The sequence below is a fragment of the Garra rufa genome, chromosome 20, assembly GCF_049309525.1.
Source record: "Garra rufa chromosome 20, GarRuf1.0, whole genome shotgun sequence".
Classification (NCBI taxonomy): Eukaryota; Metazoa; Chordata; class Actinopteri; order Cypriniformes; family Cyprinidae; genus Garra; species Garra rufa.
The window spans coordinates 33,247,016-33,269,689 of NC_133380.1; the positions used below are offsets into that span (position 1 = coordinate 33,247,016).

Consider the following 22,674-nt stretch of genomic DNA (forward strand, 5'->3'; position numbering starts at 1 on the left):
AAAAATAAAGATGAATTAATAATAAAAGTAATACATTATACATAAATGATATTTTAAATAAAATATTCAGCACATCTTCTTAATAATGTAATGTGTCCAGATCTTTTACCTTTTTAACAAAATATATGTGACCCTGGACCACAAAACCATTCATAAGGGTCAATTTTTTGAAACTGTGATTTATACATCATGTGAAACCTGAAAAAACAGCTTTCCATTGATGTATGGTTTGTTAAGATTTGGTCGAGACACAACTATCTGAATATCTGGAATCTGAGGGTGCAGAAAAATCAGAATATTGAGAAAATCACCTTTAAATTGGTCCAAATTAAGTTCTTAGCAATGCATATTACTAATCAAAAATGTCAAATTTACGAAGTATCTTCATTGAACATGACATTTACTTAATATCCTAATGATTTTTGGCATAAAAGAAAAATCAATCAATTTGACCCATACAATGTAGTTTTGGCTATTGCTACAAATATACCTGTTCCTTAAGACTGTTTTTGTGGTCCAGGGTCACAAATATATAGAAAAGTATATGTAAATACTACTTGCTATATGTTTTATTTATTTTATTTTTAAAACATTTTATCTTAGTCCATAATTTTCTTATAGATTTTTTTTTCTTTTTGATATGAAATATGACCTGACAAGTTATTATAATTTTACAATAAAAAAAGCATTTAAATTAATCTGCACTGTACCATTGTATTTCCATGGTATTGTACTTCCATGGTTTATTGATATATGTGACCCTGGAGCACAAAACAAGTCTTAAGTCGCTGGGGTATATTTGTAGCAATAGCCAAAAATACATTGTATGGGTAAAAATTATCGATTTTTCTTTTATGCCAAAAATCATTAGGATATTAAATAAAGATCATGTTCCATGAAGATATTTTGTAAAATTCCTACTATAAAAATATCAAAATGTAATTTTTGGTTAGTAATATGCATTGTTAAGAACTTAATTTGGACAACTTTAAAGGTGATTTTCTCAGTATTTAGATTTTTTTGCACCCTCAGATTCCAGATTTTCAAATAGATGTATCTCGGCCAAATATTGTCCTATCTTAACAAACCATATATCAATAGAAAGCTTATTTATTGAGCTTTCATGTGATGTTTACATCTCAGTTTTGTACAATTTTACCTTATGACTGGTTTTTTGGTCCAGGGTCACATATAGTAATCATTCAGCACAGTGTTATATATGACATATGATGTCTCTGGGCCCCGTATATGAAGGGCCACATTGTCACTGCTAAATGCTTTTTTTCTGGAACTAGCAGTTATATATAGCCTACGCTGATACTACTATTGCATGTAATGCAGATATGAAATATGATGCCGTTTTGTACAGGCTCAGCTCTTTATCTCCACCACATCAACCACGCTGTCTTTAATCTCAGAGCAAATTCACGTCATTTTCAGGGCTGTGCACAGCAACACAGTCTGCCACAGTGATCCACCTCTCGTAGTGACCTGGAAGGAAGTGTGTGTGTATTTACTGTGTGCACATGAAATATTTCTAAATCTACAATAACAAGTTTTGATTCAACATTCATTTAAAGATATAGTTCACCCCCCAAAAAATGACATCCTTTTTCTTCTCATGTTGTTCGAAACACATTCACGCTGTCCGAATCCTTCAATGACCGCAGGCTATCAAGCTCCAAAAAATAGCATAAAAGTATTTTCAAACTGGAGTCCAGGCACCCTCATTGGGCTGCAAGGGGGGAAAACAGAATAGGAACTTAGTAGTTTATTTATTTAGTAGTGTTTTGTTCTTTATTTAGTTTGCCTTCACAATACAACATATCAGTCGTACCAAAATGTATTAAGTCACATTTGAGTAAAACTGTTACATAAGTAAGGAATAACTGACAACGGGCCATTGATTTCTTAGAAAATAATGCACACCCGAGGTGGTGATGTGACGTTAATTGTCCATTACACCTCAGGTGTGCATTATTTTCTAATATTCAACAGACCAGAGTTAATTATTCAGCTTATAGTACAGTTACCACACCTCAAATATTGTTCAGATGTTGTATCTCAAGACGTTCGTCACGTTTTTGCCCTTAAAACACTTTTGTGTGTAGGATTAATTTCTTACGCATCTCATCCCACGCCTCTTTTGCTAATTACAAAACGTCATCTTAGACCTAGTACCGGAGGGTTGAGCCATTGATAACAGACTAATGCAGTTTATAATGAAGTTATTAGACAGACAAAGAGAGAGATAAAGAGAGATTAAGCATTTGTGAAGGTAGTCTCGTCTCTCAACAGTGTACGACAGCAGCGTCTCTACCAATAGAGAAACTGTAAGTTTATCTGCTTCAACAACAGTGCCGTTATTACCTCGTGAAAATTTCATGTAGCTTGAAGTTGCTAAGCTATTTTACTGATAAAATTGTCAGAGCAGCCATGATAATGTTTCTGTGCGAGTGTGGGTCTGTACTATGTGTGCGTGTTTGTAAGGGAGAGAGAGTTGGAGAAAGTGAGTATGTGTTTCCTTACGTAATAACTTAATTTTGTGGCAAAAACATGGAAATAATTTGTTTTTATCCTATTGTTTACTATATTTATTCGCTTGGTCAGTGTCATTGTGGGTTTTGGTTGTTTTGCTGTTTCAGGCTGTAAGGACTTTTGAAATGACTTCCCAATCATTTGGGAAGTGATATGGACATGTAATGCGGTCAAGACTTGCCTGGAACTAGTTTCGCCGTGCGTTTCCCTAAAAACAATTGCACACCTTATATTAGAATATTCGTCAGCCAATCAGATTCAAGCATTCAACAGCTCAGTAGTATCCACTTTTTTCTTCAACGCGGAAGTAAGCCTATGAGTGAGACTTATCATTAGCCGCTATAGGGAAATAATGAGAAGAATAACAAAGTGCAGTAAATGGTAAAAGTGTTTGCACTACCAACCAGTGTGTTCATTATTAAGATAATACATGAAAACAAGATAGTAAGACACCAGTTTGCATTATTCAGTAGCAAAACAAACTGTTTTGCACAGCTAAAAATAGCTAGACACAGATGAGACCGGAAGCCAGACCCATAAAATTTACAAATGGCTGCGCCCACTCTTAGGGGAAGAAAATGGTGGATAACAGAATCTATATTATACACACAAACACACACACAGAGAGAGATATTTATAAGTTTCGACAGCATGCAGGACAGCATTCTTTCTGTGTACCTGTTTCGGAGAAGAGCAATTAGATGACAATTTAAAATTAACAGGCATTGTTGGTTTTCTAATGCAGTAAAAATTAAAGGTCAACCTCAGAATCAGACACTGCTGCTATTTACGTGATGCATTCCTGTTATGAATTATGATACGGTTTGGTTCGCTTGTTCGGTAGGTTAGATTTACCTCATTCAGGCATTCTCAGATTAACTTGATGCAGATCTGAGCATGATTGCCATGTTCATACAGCATATGCCTAAACTAAGGGAGAAAGTTTGACGGAATCCCAAAACAAATGCTTCAGATGAGCCCTTAATGTCTCCTTTTGAGTGTTATTTTAGTATGATCGAAGTACTGTTATGGTTTAAATTAATATTTTGAATAAATTTTTATTTTCATATTTTGTTTAAGTTGTAGTAATTGTGTTGTGTTTTTGTCATTTTTAGTAGTTTTGTATGTATGTCTATATAGTTTGTAGTAATTTTTATTAGTTATTTTAGTACATCAAGTTAAACTAAATAAAAATTAGAATTTTTATATGTAGTTTTCTGTGGCTGCATGATCAATTCTATTTTAATCGTGATCATGATTTCTGCTTCTCTTAATTTTAAGAGAGAAACCTAAGCATAATCGTCTGCAGCGTTTACCCGCTGGCTGTTTATCCTGGAAACTTTCATTCCCCTTCAGTCGTTTCACTACGACGTTACATATGGGAACTCGCTTGAGAGTCCAATCATCTCTGAGCCTTATTCAAAAGGCCAATGAAAATTGGCGAGTGGCATTTGCATGCCAAGCCACTGCCCTGTACATACGGGTATATAAGATGGCGGCATGCAGCCAGTCATTCAGATTTTTGCTTCAGAGCCTTCATGCTCGAGCCGCTACAAAAAAAAGAAGACGTTCCTGCGAGTTTGCTCTCCCGCTGGCGTGCTGCTGATCGAAAAGAGCAAATACCTAAAAAAGTGTTTTGGCAGCAGCCAGCGGGATCCTGCGGGCGGCCGTTTTCACGGCCATTTAAGCCTCCTGCACTCCAGTGAGCAAGCCCCATTGAGTGCACAGTGTGCCGCGGTTTCCTCCCTGGGCAGACCGGGACTGAAAGAGCAATTTCTCACGGCTGTGTAAAACGTTCTTTTCAGAATGGTTTTCCGGCCGTGCGCTGCTGGATGTGGCAGTTTCCTCACCTCTGGGGACGGACATGAAGTCCACCGTGATACGCTGCAATGGCAGTCCACCCACCCTGGAGAATGGCGACTTCACCCCGAGCGGCCAGGATCAGATAGATCTGTTCGCCTCCCCCGAATCCTCCCACTGCCAGCTCTTTTACTCCCTGACCGAGGCTTCCCTCGGCAGAGACGCGCTGGCACACAGCTGGCCTCCGGGGCTCAAGTACGCCTTTCCCCCAGTGAGCCTCCTTGCACAGACCCTGTGCAAGATCAGGGAGGACGAGGAGAAGGTCTTGCTGGTTGCGCCACACTGGCCCACCCGGACCTGGTTTCCAGAACTAATTTCCCTCGCGGCAGCCCCTCCCTGGAAGATCCCCTTGAGGAAGGACCTTCTTTCTCAGGGGATGGGCACAATTTGGCACCCGCGCCCCGACCTGTGGAACCTGCACGTCTGGCTCCTGGACGGGACGCGTCAGACCTTGCCGGCCTTCCCCAGGCCGTGAGAAATACCATCACTCAGTCCCGAGCACCCTCTACGAGGCAGGCTTACGCACTGAGGTGGGGTGTGTTCGTTGACTGGTGTTCCTCTCGAGGAGAGGACCCACAGAGATGCACGATTGCAGTAGTGCTTTCCTTCCTGCAAGAGAAGTTGGAGCGCAGGCGGTCCCCTTCGACTCTCAAAGTGTACGTTGCTGCCATTGCAGCGTATCACGATGCAGTAGATGGAACATCCCTGGGTAAGCACCAACTCATCGTGAGGTTCCTGCGAGGTGCAAGGAGGATTAACCCTCCCAGACCGCACCTTGTACCCTCTTGGGATCTCTCCGTCGCTCTCCGCGGCCTACGGGAGGCCCCATTTGAGCCACTTGCGTCAGTTGAGCTGAAATTCCTGTCACTTAAGACAGCGCTCCTGACTGCACTGGCCTCCATAAAGAGGGTAGGGGACCTACAAGCCTTCTCTGTCAGCAAAACGTGCCTTGAGTTCGGGCCTGGAGATTCTCACGTCATCCTGAGACCCCGGCCCGGTTATGTGCCCAAGGTTCCCACCACGCCCTTCCGCGATCAGGTGGTGAACCTGCAAGCTCTGCCCCCGGAGGAGGCACACCCAGCTTCTGCGCTGCTGTGCCCTGTTCGTGCTCTGCGCATATATATAGACCGTACTCGGCACTTCAGACACACCGAGCAGCTCTTGTCTGCTTCGGAGGTCAGCAGAAAGGGTCTCCAAACAGAGGTTGGCCCATGGTGGAAGCCATCTCCCTGTCTTATTTATATCAGGGAGAGCCATGCCCCTTAGGTGTTCGTGCCCACTCCACTAGGAGTGTTGCCTCATCCTATGCGTTGGCTCATGGCGCCTCACTAGCAGATATCTGTAGAGGTGCGGGCTGGGCGACACCTAATACCTTCGCTAGGTTCTACAACCTTCGCGTAGAGGCCGTATCCTCCCGTGTCTTAACATAAAGACTTCAGATGAGCGGGAGGACGGCTGGTGTCGGCTTGCTGTGCCATTCCCACGTGGATCCGTGCACCATTTTCCCAGAATGTTCCCTCCGGCGAACCCAGGGTCCTCCATGCCCCGCAGTCAGGCCTAGATGCGGAGTAGTCCCTGACTGTGATCCTGCCTGGGTCTCCTTCACCCCACAGGTTGTGGCTATATTTTTCAATATTTCCAGCGGAGAAGGCCGCTGTTTCCCTCATGTATCCCTAAGAAGCTTTATGGATATATTGAATTATTCTCATTTCCACATGTGCAGATCTCATGTGCTCCACCCCCCCTCCCCCCCCCCCAACCCAACCCATGCTTCAGTACATCTGGCATTCCTGTGGGGCCCCCTCTACTGGCCCCCAGGGCGTTGGGAAGGTTACGTTACAATTTCCATCTGCTGACACGTCCGCCTGTCAGCACGTGGGGTTGTGCGTAACGCGGCGTCAGGGTTGTGGCCTGTTCCATGTGTAACGTCGTAGTGAAACGACTGAAGGGGAACGTCTAGGTTACGAAGGTAACCCTCGTTCCCTGAAGGAGGGAACGGAGACGTTACATCCCCTGCCACGACCCTGGCGTCGCGCTGACGCCGGCTCGATCCGGCTCCTCAGCAAAAACCTGAATGACTGGCTGCATGCCGCCATCTTATATACCCGTATGTACGGGGCAGTGGCTTGGCATGCAAATGCCACTCGCCAATTTTTATTGGTCTTTTGAATAAGGCTCAGAGATGATTGGACTCTCAAGCGAGTTCCCATATGTAACGTCTCCGTTCCCTCTTTCAGGGAACGAGGGTTACCTTCGTAACCTAGACGTTTTCATTTGCCATTTGCACTGGAAACAAGCCTTCCGTAAGCTTTAGTGGTTGTGGTTTTATGCTTTCAGATTTCAAGAGTTTAAATCTCCCAATAAGAGTTTTTTTTTATTTTTTATTTTTTTATGTATATATAATTTGATACATTTTCTGCCAAGTGGTTTAATTAATCTTCACAACCTGGCAACCATACACACACACACGCTCACTTCATTACAGAAAAAGTGTTCAAATACAATATTCTGCTCAAATGAAAGTGTAGTACATCCGGTTTGTTTCCTCACATGATCCTCTGCAACTAAATTTGCAAACCAAGTTTGTTGATGATCCCTTGATTTGTGCTCATGTGGAAGTGATAAAAATGATTTCAAAATGTAAAAAAATTGTTTTTATTTAATTTTGTTTCAACTATAATAATCCAGGTTTTTACTACATTTTGGTGAGAAAATTCTGACAGAATTTAAATTTGGGTGAGATGTTCCTTTATCTGCTTTTGTGGCCCGGTTGAGACAAACAGGACAACTAGCTGCAGTTTTTTTGTTTGTTTTGAGGTGATTATTGTCTAATTTGAGCAGGAAGTGGCAGCGGCCATGCTTGAATTACTCATTTATTGGAACATTTAGATTTAAGCCACATCTGCACCTCTAATCAGGGTCCATCCAGCTCCGCAGAGCTGTTCTGAGCCCATCATGCGTTGAGTCTTTATGACTGGCCACTGTGCACTTTAATTGGCTCTTCTCAGTAAGCGATGCGTCCCGTCCTGTCACGATCGAAGCAATGTTCCATATAAAGACCGACTCCTAATCAGCGCCAGCAGAGACACTAGAGTCAGAGCTCTGGAATACAGCTGGTGTTCAGGTGAAGAACTGTCCTTTATTACTGCAGACCTCTCATCGTGCTCTTCACACCAAGAGTTTATTGATCCAACCATCCCAGATCCCTCTCATAACATGAGCTCCTGGTGGGATTGGAGTCCTGTCTGTCTAAAGTGCCTCATGTTTGCCTGTTCAGAGCTGTCAGAGTCACACATGAGCAGGAACAAAAACACAATAATGACTCGGAAAGTGTTTAAAATCATCAGCTGCAGAACCGGTGCAGTTACGTTCATTCTAAGTTACTACATTTTATAATGTGAAGTAATCTAAGGGTTGGGCAAAATTGAGAATTTTAGAATTAACTTTTTTTTTGCCAATGATGACATAATTCTCTAATTTGAACTGTAATTTATTCCTGTGATGCAAAGCTGAATTTTCAGCATCATTACACCAGTCTTCAGTGTCACATGTAGGGCAGTTACAAGCGATTATTTCGGTAATTGAGTAATCGGTTGATTATTCTGTCGATTAATCGAGTAATCTGGTCATTTTTTTGTGGTGATAACAATAGACCTAAGTAAACAATAGACTTTCAAAAGAACTTAAAATAGATATATAATAACAATGAGGTAATAGTATTTTGTTTAACCGACGACTAACGACGCTTTGCCGATTAATCGACACAGGCAAAATGCAATCAAGCATTTTTGAGTACTCGAATTTAATCGAGGAATGATGACAATCCTAGTCATGTGATAATCGAAATGGAAATAATTTCTTTGAATTTCTATGAATTTCATTCAGTTTAAAATTCAAATTTGAACTTCCGTTCCACATCCTGTTTGCTACCTTCAAATTCAGGATGTGGATTTCAATATATTTTAAATTGTAATTTATTCCTGTGATGCAAGCTGAATTTTCAGCACCATTATGTCAGTCTTCAGTGTTACTAACTAATTATTATTTTGGTAATCAAATAATCAGCCGATTATTCTGTCGATTAATCAAGTAATCTGGTCTTTTTTTTGTTGTTGTTGTTGTTGAGGTGATAACAATAGACCTAAGTAAACAATAGACTTTCAAAAGAACTTAAAATACATATATAATAACAATGAGGTAATAGTAATTGGTTTAACCGACCACTAACAACACTTTGTCATTTAATCGACACAGGCAAAATGCAATCAAGGTTTTTTGAGTACTCGAATTTAATCGAGGAATGGTGCTACCTTCAAATTCAGGTAGTGGATTTCAATATAATTTAAATTGTAATTTATTCCTGTGATGCAAAGCTGAATTTTCAGCACCATTACTCTAGTCTTCAGTGTCACATGTAGGGCTGTTAATAACTAATTATTATTTTGGTAATTAAGTAAGCTATTGATTATTCTGATGATTAATGAAGTAATCTAGTCTTTTTCTGTGGTGATAAAAATAGACCTAAGCAAACAATAGACTATAAAATGACTTAAAATACATATATAATAACAATGAGACAATAATAACAGGTTCAACTGATCACTAATGATATATATATGTTGTCTGAATTTTAGAATTAACTTTGAATATTTATTCCGATATGCCGTGATATGTAGAATAAGACTGTTTTATTTTTTCCTCACATGATTAATTATTTAATTTATAGTCAAAACAGATCATATTTTATACAAATAATTAAATTTGTACTATAATTGCACATCCTGTTTGCTACATTCCAATTCAGGAACTGGATTTAAATTTGTGCACAACCCTCGTGAGCTCGTGAGCTGAATGTGTTAAGATTCACAACTAATGACGTCATTTGTGAGTGTTGAATTATGAAACATGCACTTCCCTGGAATTATTTAAATTGATGACTACTTGGATAAGTCAGAATCATCTCTACTTATTGCTTCATTTTACTTACTTCCACGTACAATATTTGTACAGGCAGTTTGTTTTATACCTTGAGTAAACAATGTGTACAAACATTGTACTTGTGACTGTGTACTAATCATTCTCACTAAGCTAATCTAACTCTTTATCCTTATGATACTCATAATGTATTACCTGTAAATCTGCCTGTTCTTTAAAACCAAAATAAATAAGAACAAATTGCATGATTTTGCATATAAAGATTCTATTTTAGAATTATGCCAATGGTAGTTTATATTATAATTTATAAAGATATATTTAAGCTATTTAGACAACATTTAGAAAAAAAAAATTAAAATTGTAATAAAAATAATGTTACAGTGAAAAAAAATCATAATGCCCCTAAAAATAGGCTTTATTTTCTTTTTGCAAAATGCAGTTTCTTATTTTTTTCTGTAAAGCATGTCTGATCCTGAAGCTGTCTGGCGTGTGTTTCTGTGGTATTCTACAAATCTATCAGCTTTGCTAGCATGCTGCAACTTGTCTGTTAGCAAAGAGCAGCTACGTACGTGTGTGTGTGTGTGTGTGTGTGTGTGTGTGTGTGTGTGTGTGTGTGTGTGTGTGTGTGTGTGTACCTGGTATTCATCACGTTGTGGGGACCAAATGTCCCTACAAGGATAGGAATACCAGTAGATTTTGACCTTGTGGGGACATTTCTCAGGTCCAGGAAACAGGCTTATAAATCATGCACAATGAGTTTTTTTGATGAAGTAAAGGTGTGCACAATCTCCTGTGAGGGCTAGGTTTAGGTGTAGGGTAGGTGTAGGGTGATAGAAAGTACGGTTTGTACAGTATAAAAACCATTACGCCTATGGAATGTCCCCATAAAACATGTAAACCCAACACTGCTTGCGAACGCGAACGAGATCTGCTGAAAAGCACGTACTGTGGTAAATTGACTGTTGACATTTGCCACATTATACAAACTCCAGCATTTTGTCAGGCTGCTCTTCAGAACTGGTATTTTGTACTTTGATCTTCCCTCTCTGTGGAAATATATGGATTTTGCTACATAGTACTAAGTTCTGAGAAAGAAAAGCGGCCTGTAGGCTGTAACTGTACTATATTCTGACAATGACAATGGCATTTTATGTGCTATTATAAATCTTTCTTCCCCAAAACCACATAAATAATTGACCTGCTTGTCATGCCACCAGCTGATAACATATGCATGTTGACAAGACATATATTTGATACCTGCATGCTTTATAGTAGCATTTTCCCTGATACATGTCTAAAACATTTCCTTTTGCTTATTTGGACATTGAGGACAATGTTGTTGACATTGATAGATTAGAATGTATGTGAATCTAATGCTTTTCAATTTATACAATAGATGTTTGTACACAATAATAAATACTAGATTATTTCCAGACATCTTGAATTAATCTTGTGCTTAGAGTTTACTGGAAAAAACAAATTCCAGAATCAGTTCAAATTGCCACCTTCAGTTAATTGTTTTTTTACAGAGTTAGCAACCTATTCACAGTTTGCGTCATAATTCTAATTGGGTTTGCATTTGATTCTGTTTGCGTCATAATTCTAGTTCAGAGTTGGCATCTGATTCTGTTTGCATAATAATTCTGATTCAAGAGTTTGCATCATAATTCTGATTCAATAATTTGCATCTGATTCAGAGTTTGCATTATAAGTCTGGTTCAAAAGTTTGCATCTGATTCAGTTTGCATCATAATTCTGATTCAGAGTTTGCATCATAATTCTGGTTCAAAAGTTTGCATCTGATTCAGAGTTTGCATTATAAGTCTGGTTCAAAAGTTTGCATCTGATTCAGTTTGCATCATAATTCTGATTCAGAGTTTGCATCATAATTCTGGTATAAAAAAGTTTGCATCTGATTCAGAGTTTGCATTATAATTCTGGTTCAAGAGTTTGCATCTGATTCAGAGTTTGCATCATAATTCTGATTCACAGTTTGCATTATAATTCTGCTTCACAGTTTGCATCATAATTCTGATTCAAGAGATTGCATCTGATTCAAGAGTTTGCAACATAATTCTGGTTTAGAGTTTGCATCATAATTTTGATTAAGCGTTTGGATCTGATTTACAGTTTGCATCATAATTCTGATTTAGTGTTTGCATCTGATTTAGTTTACATCATAATTCTGATTAAAGAGTTTGCATCTGATTTACAGTTTGCATCGTAATTCTGATTCAAGAGTTTGCATCTGATTCAGAGTTTGCATCATAATTCTGATTTAGTGTTTGCATCTGATTCAGAGTTTGCATCATAATTCTGATTTAGTGTTTGCATCTGATTCAGAGTTTGCATCATAATTCTGATTTAGCGTTTGCATCTGATTTAGTTTACATCATAATTCTGATTAAAGAGTTTGCATCTGATTTACAGTTTGCATCATAATTCTGGTTCAAGAGTTTTCATCTGATTCAGAGTTTGCATCATAATTCTGGTTCAAGAGTTTGCAACTGATTTTGAGTTTGCATCATAATTCTGATTTAGCGTTTGCGTCTGATTCAGAGTTTGCATCATAATTCTGATTTAGTGTTTGCAACTGATTTAGAGTTTGCATCATAATTCTGATTTAGTGTTCACATCTGATTTTGTTTACATCATAATTCTGATTAAAGAGTTTGCATCTGATTTACAGTTTGCATCATAATTCTGGTTCAAGAGTTTTCATCTGATTCAGAGTTTGCATCATAATTCTGGTTCAAGAGTTTGCAACTGATTTTGAGTTTGCATCATAATTCTGATTTAGTGTTTGCAACTGATTTAGAGTTTGCATCATAATTCTGGTTTAGTGTTCACATCTGATTTTGTTTACATCATAATTCTGGTTCAAGAGTTTGCATCTGATTCAGAGTTTGCATCATAATTCTGATTTAGCGTTTGCATCTGATTTAGTTTACATCATAATTCTGATTAAAGAGTTTGCATCTGATTTACAGTTTGCATCATAATTCTGGTTCAAGAGTTTTAATCTGATTCAGAGTTTGCATCATAATTCTGGTTCAAGAGTTTGCATCTGATTCAGAGTTTGCATCATAATTCTGATTTAGCGTTTGCAACTGATTTACAGTTTGCATCATAATTCTGGTTTAGCATTCACATCCGATTCACAGTTTGCATCATAATTCTGATTCACAGTTTGCATTATAATTCTGCTTCACAGTTTGCATCATAATTCTGATTCAAGAGATTGCATCTGATTCAAGAGTTTGCAACATAATTCTGATTCAAGAGTTTGCATCATAATTCTGGTTAAAGAGTCTGCATCTGATTCAGAGTTTGCGTCATAATTTTGATTTAGCGTTTGCATCTGATTCAGAGTTTGCATCATAATTCTGATTTAGTGTTTGCATCTGATTTAGTTTACATCATAATTCTGGTTCAAGAGTTTGCATCTGATTTACAGTTTGCATCATAATTCTGGTTCAAGAGTTTGCATCTGATTTAGAGTTTGCATCATAATTCTGATTTAGCGTTTGCGTCTGATTCAGAGTTTGCATCATAATTCTGATTTAGCGTTTGCAACTGATTTACAGTTTGCATCATAATTCTGGTTTAGTGTTCACATCTGATTCACAGTTTGCATCATAATTCTGATTCACAGTTTGCATTATAATTCTGCTTCACAGTTTGCATCATAATTCTGATTCAAGAGATTGCATCTGATTCAAGAGTTTGCAACATAATTCTGATTCAAGAGTTTGCATCTGATTCAGAGTTTGCGTCATAATTTTGATTTAGCGTTTGCATCTGATTTACAGTTTGCATCATACTTCTGATTTAGTGTTTACATTTACATTTACATTTACATTTATTCATTTAGCCGACGCTTTTATCCAAAGCGACTTACAATTGGGAATACAACAAGTGATTCATCCTAAGGAGGCAGATCAACATAGGAAGTGTTCAAAAATACCATATATCAGGCGTTGTTAGAAGAGTGCAGGCTAGAAGGAGAGGATCAAGAAAGAGAGGAAAAACAGTATAGAAGGGAGGATTTTTTTTTTTTTTTTTTTTTTTTTTTTATTGAGTCAGATAGTGTCAAAAAAGATGGGTTTTCAGCAGTCGTTTGAAAGCTGTTAAGGAGTCTGCATTCCGGATAGGGGTGGGAAGATCTGTTTGCATCGATTTAGTTTACATCATAATTCTGATTAAAGAGTTTGCATCTGATTTACAGTTTGCATCATAATTCTGGTTCAAGAGTTTGCATCTGATTCAGAGTTTGCATCATAATTCTGATTTAGCGTTTGCATCTGATTCAGAGTTTGCATCATAATTCTGATTTAGCATTTGCATCTGATTTACAGTTTGCATCATAATTCTGGTTTAGCGTTCACATCTGATTCACAGTTTGCATCATAATTCTGATTTAGCGTTTGCATCTGATTTAGTTTACATCATAATTCTGATTAAAGAGTTTGCATCTGATTTAGAGTTTGCATCATAATTCTGGTTCAAGAGTTTTCATCTGATTCAGAGTTTGCATCATAATTCTGGTTCAAGAGTTTGCATCTGATTTAGAGTTTGCATTATAATTATGATTAAGCGTTTGCGTCTGATTTAGTTTACATCATAATTCTGTTTAAAGAGTTTGCATCTGATTTACAGTTTGCATCATAATTCTGGTTCAAGAGTTTGCATCTGATTCAGAGTTTGCATCATAATTCTGATTTAGCAGTTGCATCTGATTTACAGTTTGCATCATAATTCTGATTAAGTGTTTACATCTGATTCACAGTTTGCATCATAATTCTGATTCAAGAGTTTGCATCTGATTCACAGTTTGCATCATAATTCCAGTTCAAGAGTTTGAATCTGATTCAGTTTGCATCATAATTCTGATTCACAGTTTGCATCATAATTCTGATTCAAGAGATTGCATCTGATTCAAGAGATTGCATCTGATTCAAGAGTTTGCAACATAATTCTGGTTCAAGAGTTTGCATCTGATTCAGAGTTTGCATCATAATTCTGGTTCAAGAGTTTGCATCTGATTTAGAGTTTGCATCATAATTCTGATTTAGCGTTTGCATCTGATTTTGTTTACATCATAATTCTGATTAAAGAGTTTGCATCTGATTTACAGTTGCATCATTATTCTGGTTCAAGAGTTTGCATCTGATTTATAGTTTGCATCATAATTCTGATTTAGCGTTTGCATCTGATTCACAGTTTGCATTATAATTCTGATTCAAGAGTTTGCATCTGATTCAGAGTTTGCATCATAATTCCGGTTCAAGAGTTTGCATCTGATTCAGTTTGCATCATAATTCTGATTCACAGTTTGCATCATAATTCTGATTCAAGAGATTGCATCTGACTCAAGAGTTTGCAACATAAATCTGATTCAAGAGTTTGCATCATAATTCTGGTTCAAGAGTTTGCATCTGATTTACAGTTTGCATCATAATTCTGATTTAAGAGATTGCATCTTATTCAGAGTATTATATCATAATTCTCATTCCAGAGTTTGCATCATAATTCTGATTTAAGAGATTGCATCTTATTCAGAGTATTATATCATAATTCTCATTCCAGAGTTTGCATCTTAATTCTGATTGAAGAGTTTGCATCTGATTCACAGTTTGCATCATAATTCTGATTCACAGTTTGCATCTTAATTGTGATTCAAGAGTTTGCATCTGATTCAGAATTATGTGTATTAGAGGGCTGCATTGGGATTGGGACCCAACGCAAATCTCGCGGGAGCGGGCGGTTTGAACTTTGCTGCGGGCGGGAATGGGCGGCTAAAAAAAACACTGCGGGATCGGGAGGTAGCCTAGCGACATGAATACAGAATACCTGTGACATCTGGCTTTGGTTAATAATTGCAAAACTGCTGTTTTCATGTAGTTTATCATTGGGGTTTTTTTGCAAAGCAGTCTATTTTATGTGCCGTGTGATGGTGCAACGTTTTTGATAAAAACGAAATTATGTTCAAATGTATTGTGTGTTTTGTCTTTCTGTGTTCTCATAGGCTAGCTGCTTTCAGACATGCTTTCTGCACATTTACACCAGGACCAATCAAGCCTATGGAATACTTCAATAGCCCAAATCAAAGTACATGAAGTCTAAAGAAACGCGTGGTAGTCTAAGCGTTTTAGATGTCCCCGATAGCCCAGGCTACTATTCATCTTCCCTACCAGTGCGTCAGAATACATGCAGGCCAGGGAAAGAAACAAACATGAATCTCTTTAATAATAGCAATACCAATAGCCTACGTTTTTTTCCTGTGGGACGGGAGAAGACACAAAATCAATGCATCTCTATCATCGTGCGGGAATAAATTCTCAGAGTTTTGCGGCTGCGGGCGGGAGTGTAACACACACGTAGCGGGAGCGGGCGGTAATGGTCAGAAATTTGGCGGGAGCGGGATGAAGAAAACAGTCCCGCGCAGGGCTCTAATGTATATGCATGAAGATTATTTCTAGCATTTTATTTGAGCTCTGTTCTTTTAGATTTTAAACAGCGGAGATCACCTTTTAAGCTAGATATTTACCAAATTTTAATTAATTCACACTGTAAAATGTGTTAACCATGCAATTGCTACCTTAAATATATGTCTATTATATGTTTATCTATTCTATTTCTTTTCTTTCTACTTTTTATTCAGCTATTTTATTATTATATTTTTAAAAACCTTGAAACTGTACATGTACTGCGCTGGACAAACCTAAAGACTTGTCACAACATACTGTATATTGTTGCTCTTTTGTTGGTTTGGTTGCTTCTGTTGTCCTCTGGATAAAAGTGTGTGCTAAATGATTAAATCTAAAAAGGTATGTCTACTTGATTTAGTAAATAATTGGGTTTGTTATTATAAATTGTTGTAAATAAGTTGATTCATTGATGTTTTTGACTTTTAATTTTAAAACCAAGTAATTTTATTGCTGAATAAAACCTAAATCAACCTAAATACATAAATTTATCCCAACATAACTAGTTTTTTTATGGGTTAAATCAGGTATATGTGTGTATTAAAGAAATACTGGCCAGTTTTCTAGAGAATGTAAGTGTTTTTTTGTGTTCTGAATGGTCATCTGAACAGGAACCACCCAAGCCAGCACTTTATGACCCATCTTGCGTCTTGTTTTTTCCTGTGACACATGTTTTTTCATCTCGGTCTCCGTCTGTAAAGTGCCAAGGTCAGGCTACGGGACCCACCAGGACAAATGCATGCCGCCTGTTTTCCACTCTGCATAAAAGAAAGAATGGGGTCGTGTTTGGCCTTTATTTTCAAAGAAGCACGCTGTTGTTTCAGGGACAGTGTACTTTAATGATAACATCTGTGTCTCGGAGCCAATTCACCACTTCTCATAAATGCCTTTGTGTAGCCCAGCTGCTTAGAGTCCATCCAAAACATCAGGAGGAAAGTTGACTGAAAAAAAAACTCATGTTGAAATCTTCATTTAAGTCTTTCTAATTTTTGTTACATTCCTCTTTACTGAAATGTTTTAAAGTTGTTTTAACACAGGTTCAGAACTTGCCCCATTCTGCCTTATCACTATCCAGTTACTTTATGATTATGATGAACTTGGTGGTGAGTAAATGATGACAAAATGTTGTTTTTGGACGAACAATCCCTTTAAACCAATGAGTAATTGTAAAAACGGCACTACTTATCATGAGAAGTGCTGAGTAACAGAGGATTTTCAGCATTAAATGTGTTGATATTTCTAAATGGAGAGAAGCAACACTTTACCTGAGAAACTAAAAATAGACCCACAGCCACTGAACCTTCACACAGATATAAATAAACCAAAAGCTCACTTTCTCAAGTCAGTCTGAATCAGAGCAGAGTCCTTGAATTCAGACCTACAGACAGTCCAGCGGAGGCCTGTGTCTCCTCTTTTTAAGTTAACAGTGTGTGGGCTAGAATTCTTCTTCCTTCACTGAAAATCATGAATGAAACTAGGGGTGTATGATAAATCATGTTTCAAATTACGTTCACGATATTTACCTATTGGGTATTTATCCTGAAAGCTTTTTATTTTCATTTGCGTTATTTTACATAGATAAGTCTCAACAAGCTTACAGTTCAGGTCAAAAGTTTACATCCCCCTTTCAGGGATCATACAAAATGCATGTTATTGTTTATTTAGTACTGACCTGAATAAGATATTTCACATAAAAGACGTTTACATTTAGTCCACAAGAGAAAATAATAGTTGAATTTATAAAAATGTTCAAAAGTTTACACCCTCTTGATTTTGTTGATGTTGTTACCCGAATGATCCACAGCTGTGTTTTTTTTTTTGTTTGTTTAATGATAGTTGTTCAAGAGTTCCTTGTTAGTCCTGAACAGTTAAACTGCCTGCTGTTCTTCAGAAAAATCCTTTAGGTCCCACAAATTCTTCAGTTCAGCATTTTTGAACCCTTTTCAATAATAACTGTATGATTTTGAGATCCATCTTTTCACACTGAGGACAACTGGGAGACTCATATGCAACTATTACAGAAGGTTCAAACACTCATTGAATGCTCCAGAATGAAAAAAACATGCATTAAGAGCGGGGGTGAAAACTTTTAAACAGAATGTGTACATTTTCCTTCATATTTTTTTATTTAGTACTGTCCTTCAGAGGCTACAGAAGATATGTACATGTTTCCCAGAAGACAAAATAAGTAAAATTTACCCTGATCTTCAAATTTGAAAATCAATTATTATAAGTCAATACATTTCCTGCCTAGGGCTTTACTTAATCTTCCCAATCTGGCAACCTGATGAGCTAAAAACACCAGCAAATATCTAAATTGGAGTTTGGCAATCTCTATTAAGAAATTTGACTAAAATAAAATACGGCCAATCTGTTTTCTTTGACATAGTCATTTGTGCTTTTTGCTGCGACTAAATCAGTGAGCAATTTATGAATTAAATTAAACTGTTTCATTCTGCTGTTGGATAATTAAAGATTTAAGATTAAAAATAACACTTGTCCTTGCAGTTGTAACAATGTTATGTGGAGTGTCTAAAATGTGTGCTGCAATTTTCAGTATTCCTTTAATCAGATGTTTGGCATTTTCTTCTTTTTGATTTTCAGAATGTTCCCATAGATAACTCCCTGTACGTGTCTTTCTGTTGCAGTTTCGATGTGGAAAATGGGTTGTCGATCGGGCGCAGTCCGTTGGACCCCAGTCCGAGCTCGGGTCTGGTCCTCCAGGCCAACAGCCAGAGGCGAGAGTCTTTCCTTTACCGCTCGGACTCGGATTTTGACCTCTCGCCCAAGACGATGTCCAGAAACTCCTCGACTGCCAGCGAGCTGTGAGCTTTCTTCACACTCTAAACCAAAATATGTCATAGTACTCTGTCACTGGACTTGCTTAACTTATTTTCTGATTTCCCATAAATATATAAGTATATGTATAATTGTCAAAAGAAATTTTACATATGCACCAGTCAATCATTTATAATAACAATGAAATTGCTATAAGAAAGAAAATACAATATTGATTTCTTGTTAAATTGGTAATGTGATCCTAATTGTTGACTCTTTTGCAGTCATGGGGAGGACATGATTGTAACACCGTTTGCTCAGGTCAGTTGGTTATAAATTTGGTAAAAATGTATTATGCAGTGCCTTGCAAAAGTATTCATTCCCCTTAATTTTTCCACATTTTGTTATGTTGCTGTCTTATGCTAAACATAATTACAAAGCAAAATAAATGATATATAAACTTAAATGATTCCATTGCATAAGTATTCATACCCTTATCTGGGACAGTTGAAATTTAGCTTGTAGATGTTAACCTGTGGCAATGGTTATGATCTGAAAAGGCCCACACATCTTAATAAAATGTTTAACAGCTGACAATGCATATCAAAGCAAAAACCAAGCCCTGAGGTAAAAAAAAAAAAACTGCCCGTAGAGCTCAGAAACACGATTGTGTAAAGCCACACATCTGGGTAAGATTTAAGAAAAAATTCTGCTGCATTGAAGGTTCACAGAAGCATGTAATCTTCGTTATCCCTAATGGAAGAAGTTTGAAACAACTAGGAGTCATGCTGGAGCTGACCTCCTGACCAAACTGAGCAATTGATGGAGAAAGACTTTGGTTAGAGCGGTAACTAGGAACCTGATGGTCACACTAGTTTAGCTCCATAATCATATATGCAGATGGAAGAAACCTGCAGAAGGACAAACATCACTGTAACACTCCACTGATTTGGGCTTTATGGTGGTGTGGAAAGACTCAAGCCTCTCATCAGTGAAGACACATGAAAACACACTTGGAATTAAAAAAAAAAGCACCTAAAGGACTCTCAGACTGTGAGAAGCAAGATTCTCAGGTCTGATGAACCTCAATTACAAGCATCATGTTTGAAGGAAACCAGACACTGCTCATCACCTGCAGAGCACCATCATAAAAGTAAAGTATGGAGGTAGCAGCCTCATGCTGTGGGGCTGTTTTTCAGTGGTAGGGACTGAGGGACTCATCAGAGTAGAAGAAAAGCTCAACACAGCAAAATATAGAGATAGCCTTAATGAACACCCAGTCCAGAGCATTCAGAACCTTAGACTGGGCAGAAGGTTCACCTTCCAACAGGACAATAAGCCTAAGCACACAGCATGAGTGGCTTATAGAAAACTTTGTGAATGTTCTTGAGTGGCCCAGCCACAGCCTGGGCTTGAACCCAATCAAACATTTCTGGAGAAACCTGAAAATGTGCCCCCATCCAACCTGACAGAGCTTGAGAGGTAAAGAAATGAGGAGAAGATTTTTTCAGATAATTGCCAAATGAATGAGCAAAGCTTGTCACATCATACCCCAAAAGACTTAAGGCTGTAAAGGTGCTTCAGCTAAGGGTATGAATACTTGTGCAATGTACTTATTTCTTTTTATTTTTAAAATAAATTTACAAAGTTGTGACAATTCTGTTCTACATCTCTCTCTCTCTCTCTCTCTATACATATATATATTAGAGCTGTCAAGTGATTAAAATTTGTGATCTAATTAATTACATGATGTACCGATATCAAATTAATCACACATAAATTTGAACTAAGAAATTACCTCCAAAAGAGAGTCATTTTTGGGTTAAATGAGAAAATCATTGAATAGACATTTTCACAATTCACTGCTATTAGAATTTAATAGATGCTATGCGATAAATGGGTTTTAAAAGGGAATTAATGAAACACTGCTGTGTGTTGCTCGGAAAGACACAAAAGTTCAACTGTGGCTTTGTTTGGAACAGACTAAGCAAACAGGCAATATTGATAGTATCATGCATAAAATTTACCACAATATTAACTTCTTGTTTATTGTGGCTCTGCACTGTGTGTGTGTGTGTGTGTGTGTGTGTGTGTGTGTGTGTGTGTGTGTGTGTGTGTGTGTGTGTGTGTGTGTGTGTGTGTGTGTGTGTGTGTGTGTGTGTGTGTGTGTGTGTGTGTGTGTGTGCTGTAGGTTCTTGCCAGTCTGCGTACAGTGAGAGGTAATGTTGCAGCTTTAACCCACGTGCAAGATAGAAGCAACAAGTAAGTCTGTAGCTGAAACACCTTCAGATAGTCAGTGAATGGATGGATTAATAAGAAAAACGTTTATAACAGTTGTCACATCAAGTCTGTTGTATCTTTTTTCTTTATATCAGGAGACTGTCAGGCACTAACCCTCAGTCTTGTAAAACAAGCCTGTCCGGTGAGTGTAAGAGACCTCAGCCGAATAGTCACCGTTAACAGATTATGGATGTTCTGACATCTGACGTTGTTTTTTTACAGATGAGGCATATCAGAAACTTGCCGTCGAGACTCTTGAAGAGCTGGATTGGTGTTTGGACCAGCTAGAGACCCTGCAAACACGTCACTCCGTTAGTGAAATGGCCTCCAATAAGGTATTTGAAGCATTTTTTTCAGTCAAAAGTGAAAAGCTGCTGTTAAGTAAATCTGTAAAAAATTATTTTATGTCACATTTCTGTCTGTTTTGTCATTTGGTTTTTCCCATTTGTCTTCCCCCTGTCATTTTGTGATCATTTGGTTTAGCCCTCGTTTGTGTATCACCGTCACCTGTGTTTGATTAGATCGTCATCTGTATCACCTGTGTCTTATGATTAGTATGTCTTTAAAAGTCTGTCTGTGAGTTCAGTTCCCTGTCGGTCTTTAACGTTAATATATGTGTGTGAAAGTGTTCCTGCCTTGTTCCTCTTGAAGATTTATATTAAATATATTGTTAATTGTTAATCTCGTCTATCGTCTCGTCCTGCACACACCCCTAACAGAAAGACCGACCGACAACAGTTTATCCGGCACCTTTCCCTGCCTTTCTTTTCCGTTTTTTGTATCAGTGTTTTTATTTTTTTTATTTTTTATTTTTTTCCCTCATGGATGACCCTGCCGTCCTCATCATCCTCCTGAAGCAGGGGAACCGCTCTCTCAAGGACCACACCAGAGACTTTGTGTTCCTCGCCCCGTTAACGCACTACCCGGACAGCTGCCTATGCACGTTCTTCCGCAACGGACTTAATGACACCATCAAGAGGCATCTGTCCGGGGAGGGTCCTCGAGAGGGCCTCGCCGGATACATCGAGTGGGTGCTGCGCTCATGACCCAGAGAGCAGCCAATCATCGCCCCGACATGCAGAGCGAGAACCCGAGCGCACCGCGGATGATTAGAGCCGGATTAGAGCCGCGAGTGACAGAACCGGAGTCCTCTCCAGCTGATCAGGTGCGTGAGCCAGATTCTACATCTGCGACGGTGGATTGCGATGTGGAGCAAGTGAGGGAAATGGAGAGCCCTGCCCACTGCAACACCGCTGGGGGTGAGATGGAAAACTCTGGGGACTTAATCGACTTCTTCTCCGAAGTTTTGGTGCACGAATCATGTGATTTAATAGACTTTTTCATGGAGCCACTGGCTGACAAACTTCCCACCCACCCGCCCACTTCCGTCTGAATCTGCCTGGTCCCCGCTGGTTCCGCCCAGCATTCCTGAGTCCCCGCTGGTTCCGCCCAGCAGTCCCGAGTCCCCGCTGGTTCCACCCAGCCGTCCTGAATCCCCGCTGGTTCCACTCAGCCGTCCGAAGTTTCCCAGGTCATCAGTCAGTCCCCTTGCTCACCCTCAGCCCATCATCTATGCAGTGGGCTCGCCGCAGGGATGCGAGCTCACATCGTTGGCACGGCTGGAGGTTCCCTCAGCTCCGCCTCCAGCCTCCGAGCCCAGATCTCCACCTCGGCCCTCCGACCCTGCGGTTCCACCACGGCTCTCTACGCCCTCAGCTCCACCGTCGCCCGTCGGCCCACCAGCTCCACCGGGCTCCATCGTCCTTCCGGCTCCGCCTTGGTCAGTCGTCGACCA

The 22,674-nt window shown here is 38.7% G+C and overlaps 1 protein-coding gene across 1 annotated transcript in view; it reads left to right on the forward strand.

The window, feature by feature from the left end:
* Positions 1-22,674, forward strand: part of pde4cb (phosphodiesterase 4C, cAMP-specific b) — a 108,065-nt gene that overhangs the window by 61,462 nt on the left and 23,929 nt on the right. The window contains exons 3-7 of the mRNA XM_073825353.1: positions 18,470-18,646; positions 18,884-18,920; positions 20,791-20,861; positions 20,975-21,021; positions 21,102-21,214. Of these exons, the coding sequence (XP_073681454.1) occupies positions 18,470-18,646; positions 18,884-18,920; positions 20,791-20,861; positions 20,975-21,021; positions 21,102-21,214 (445 nt within the window). The remainder of the gene's footprint in view (positions 1-18,469; positions 18,647-18,883; positions 18,921-20,790; positions 20,862-20,974; positions 21,022-21,101; positions 21,215-22,674) is intronic.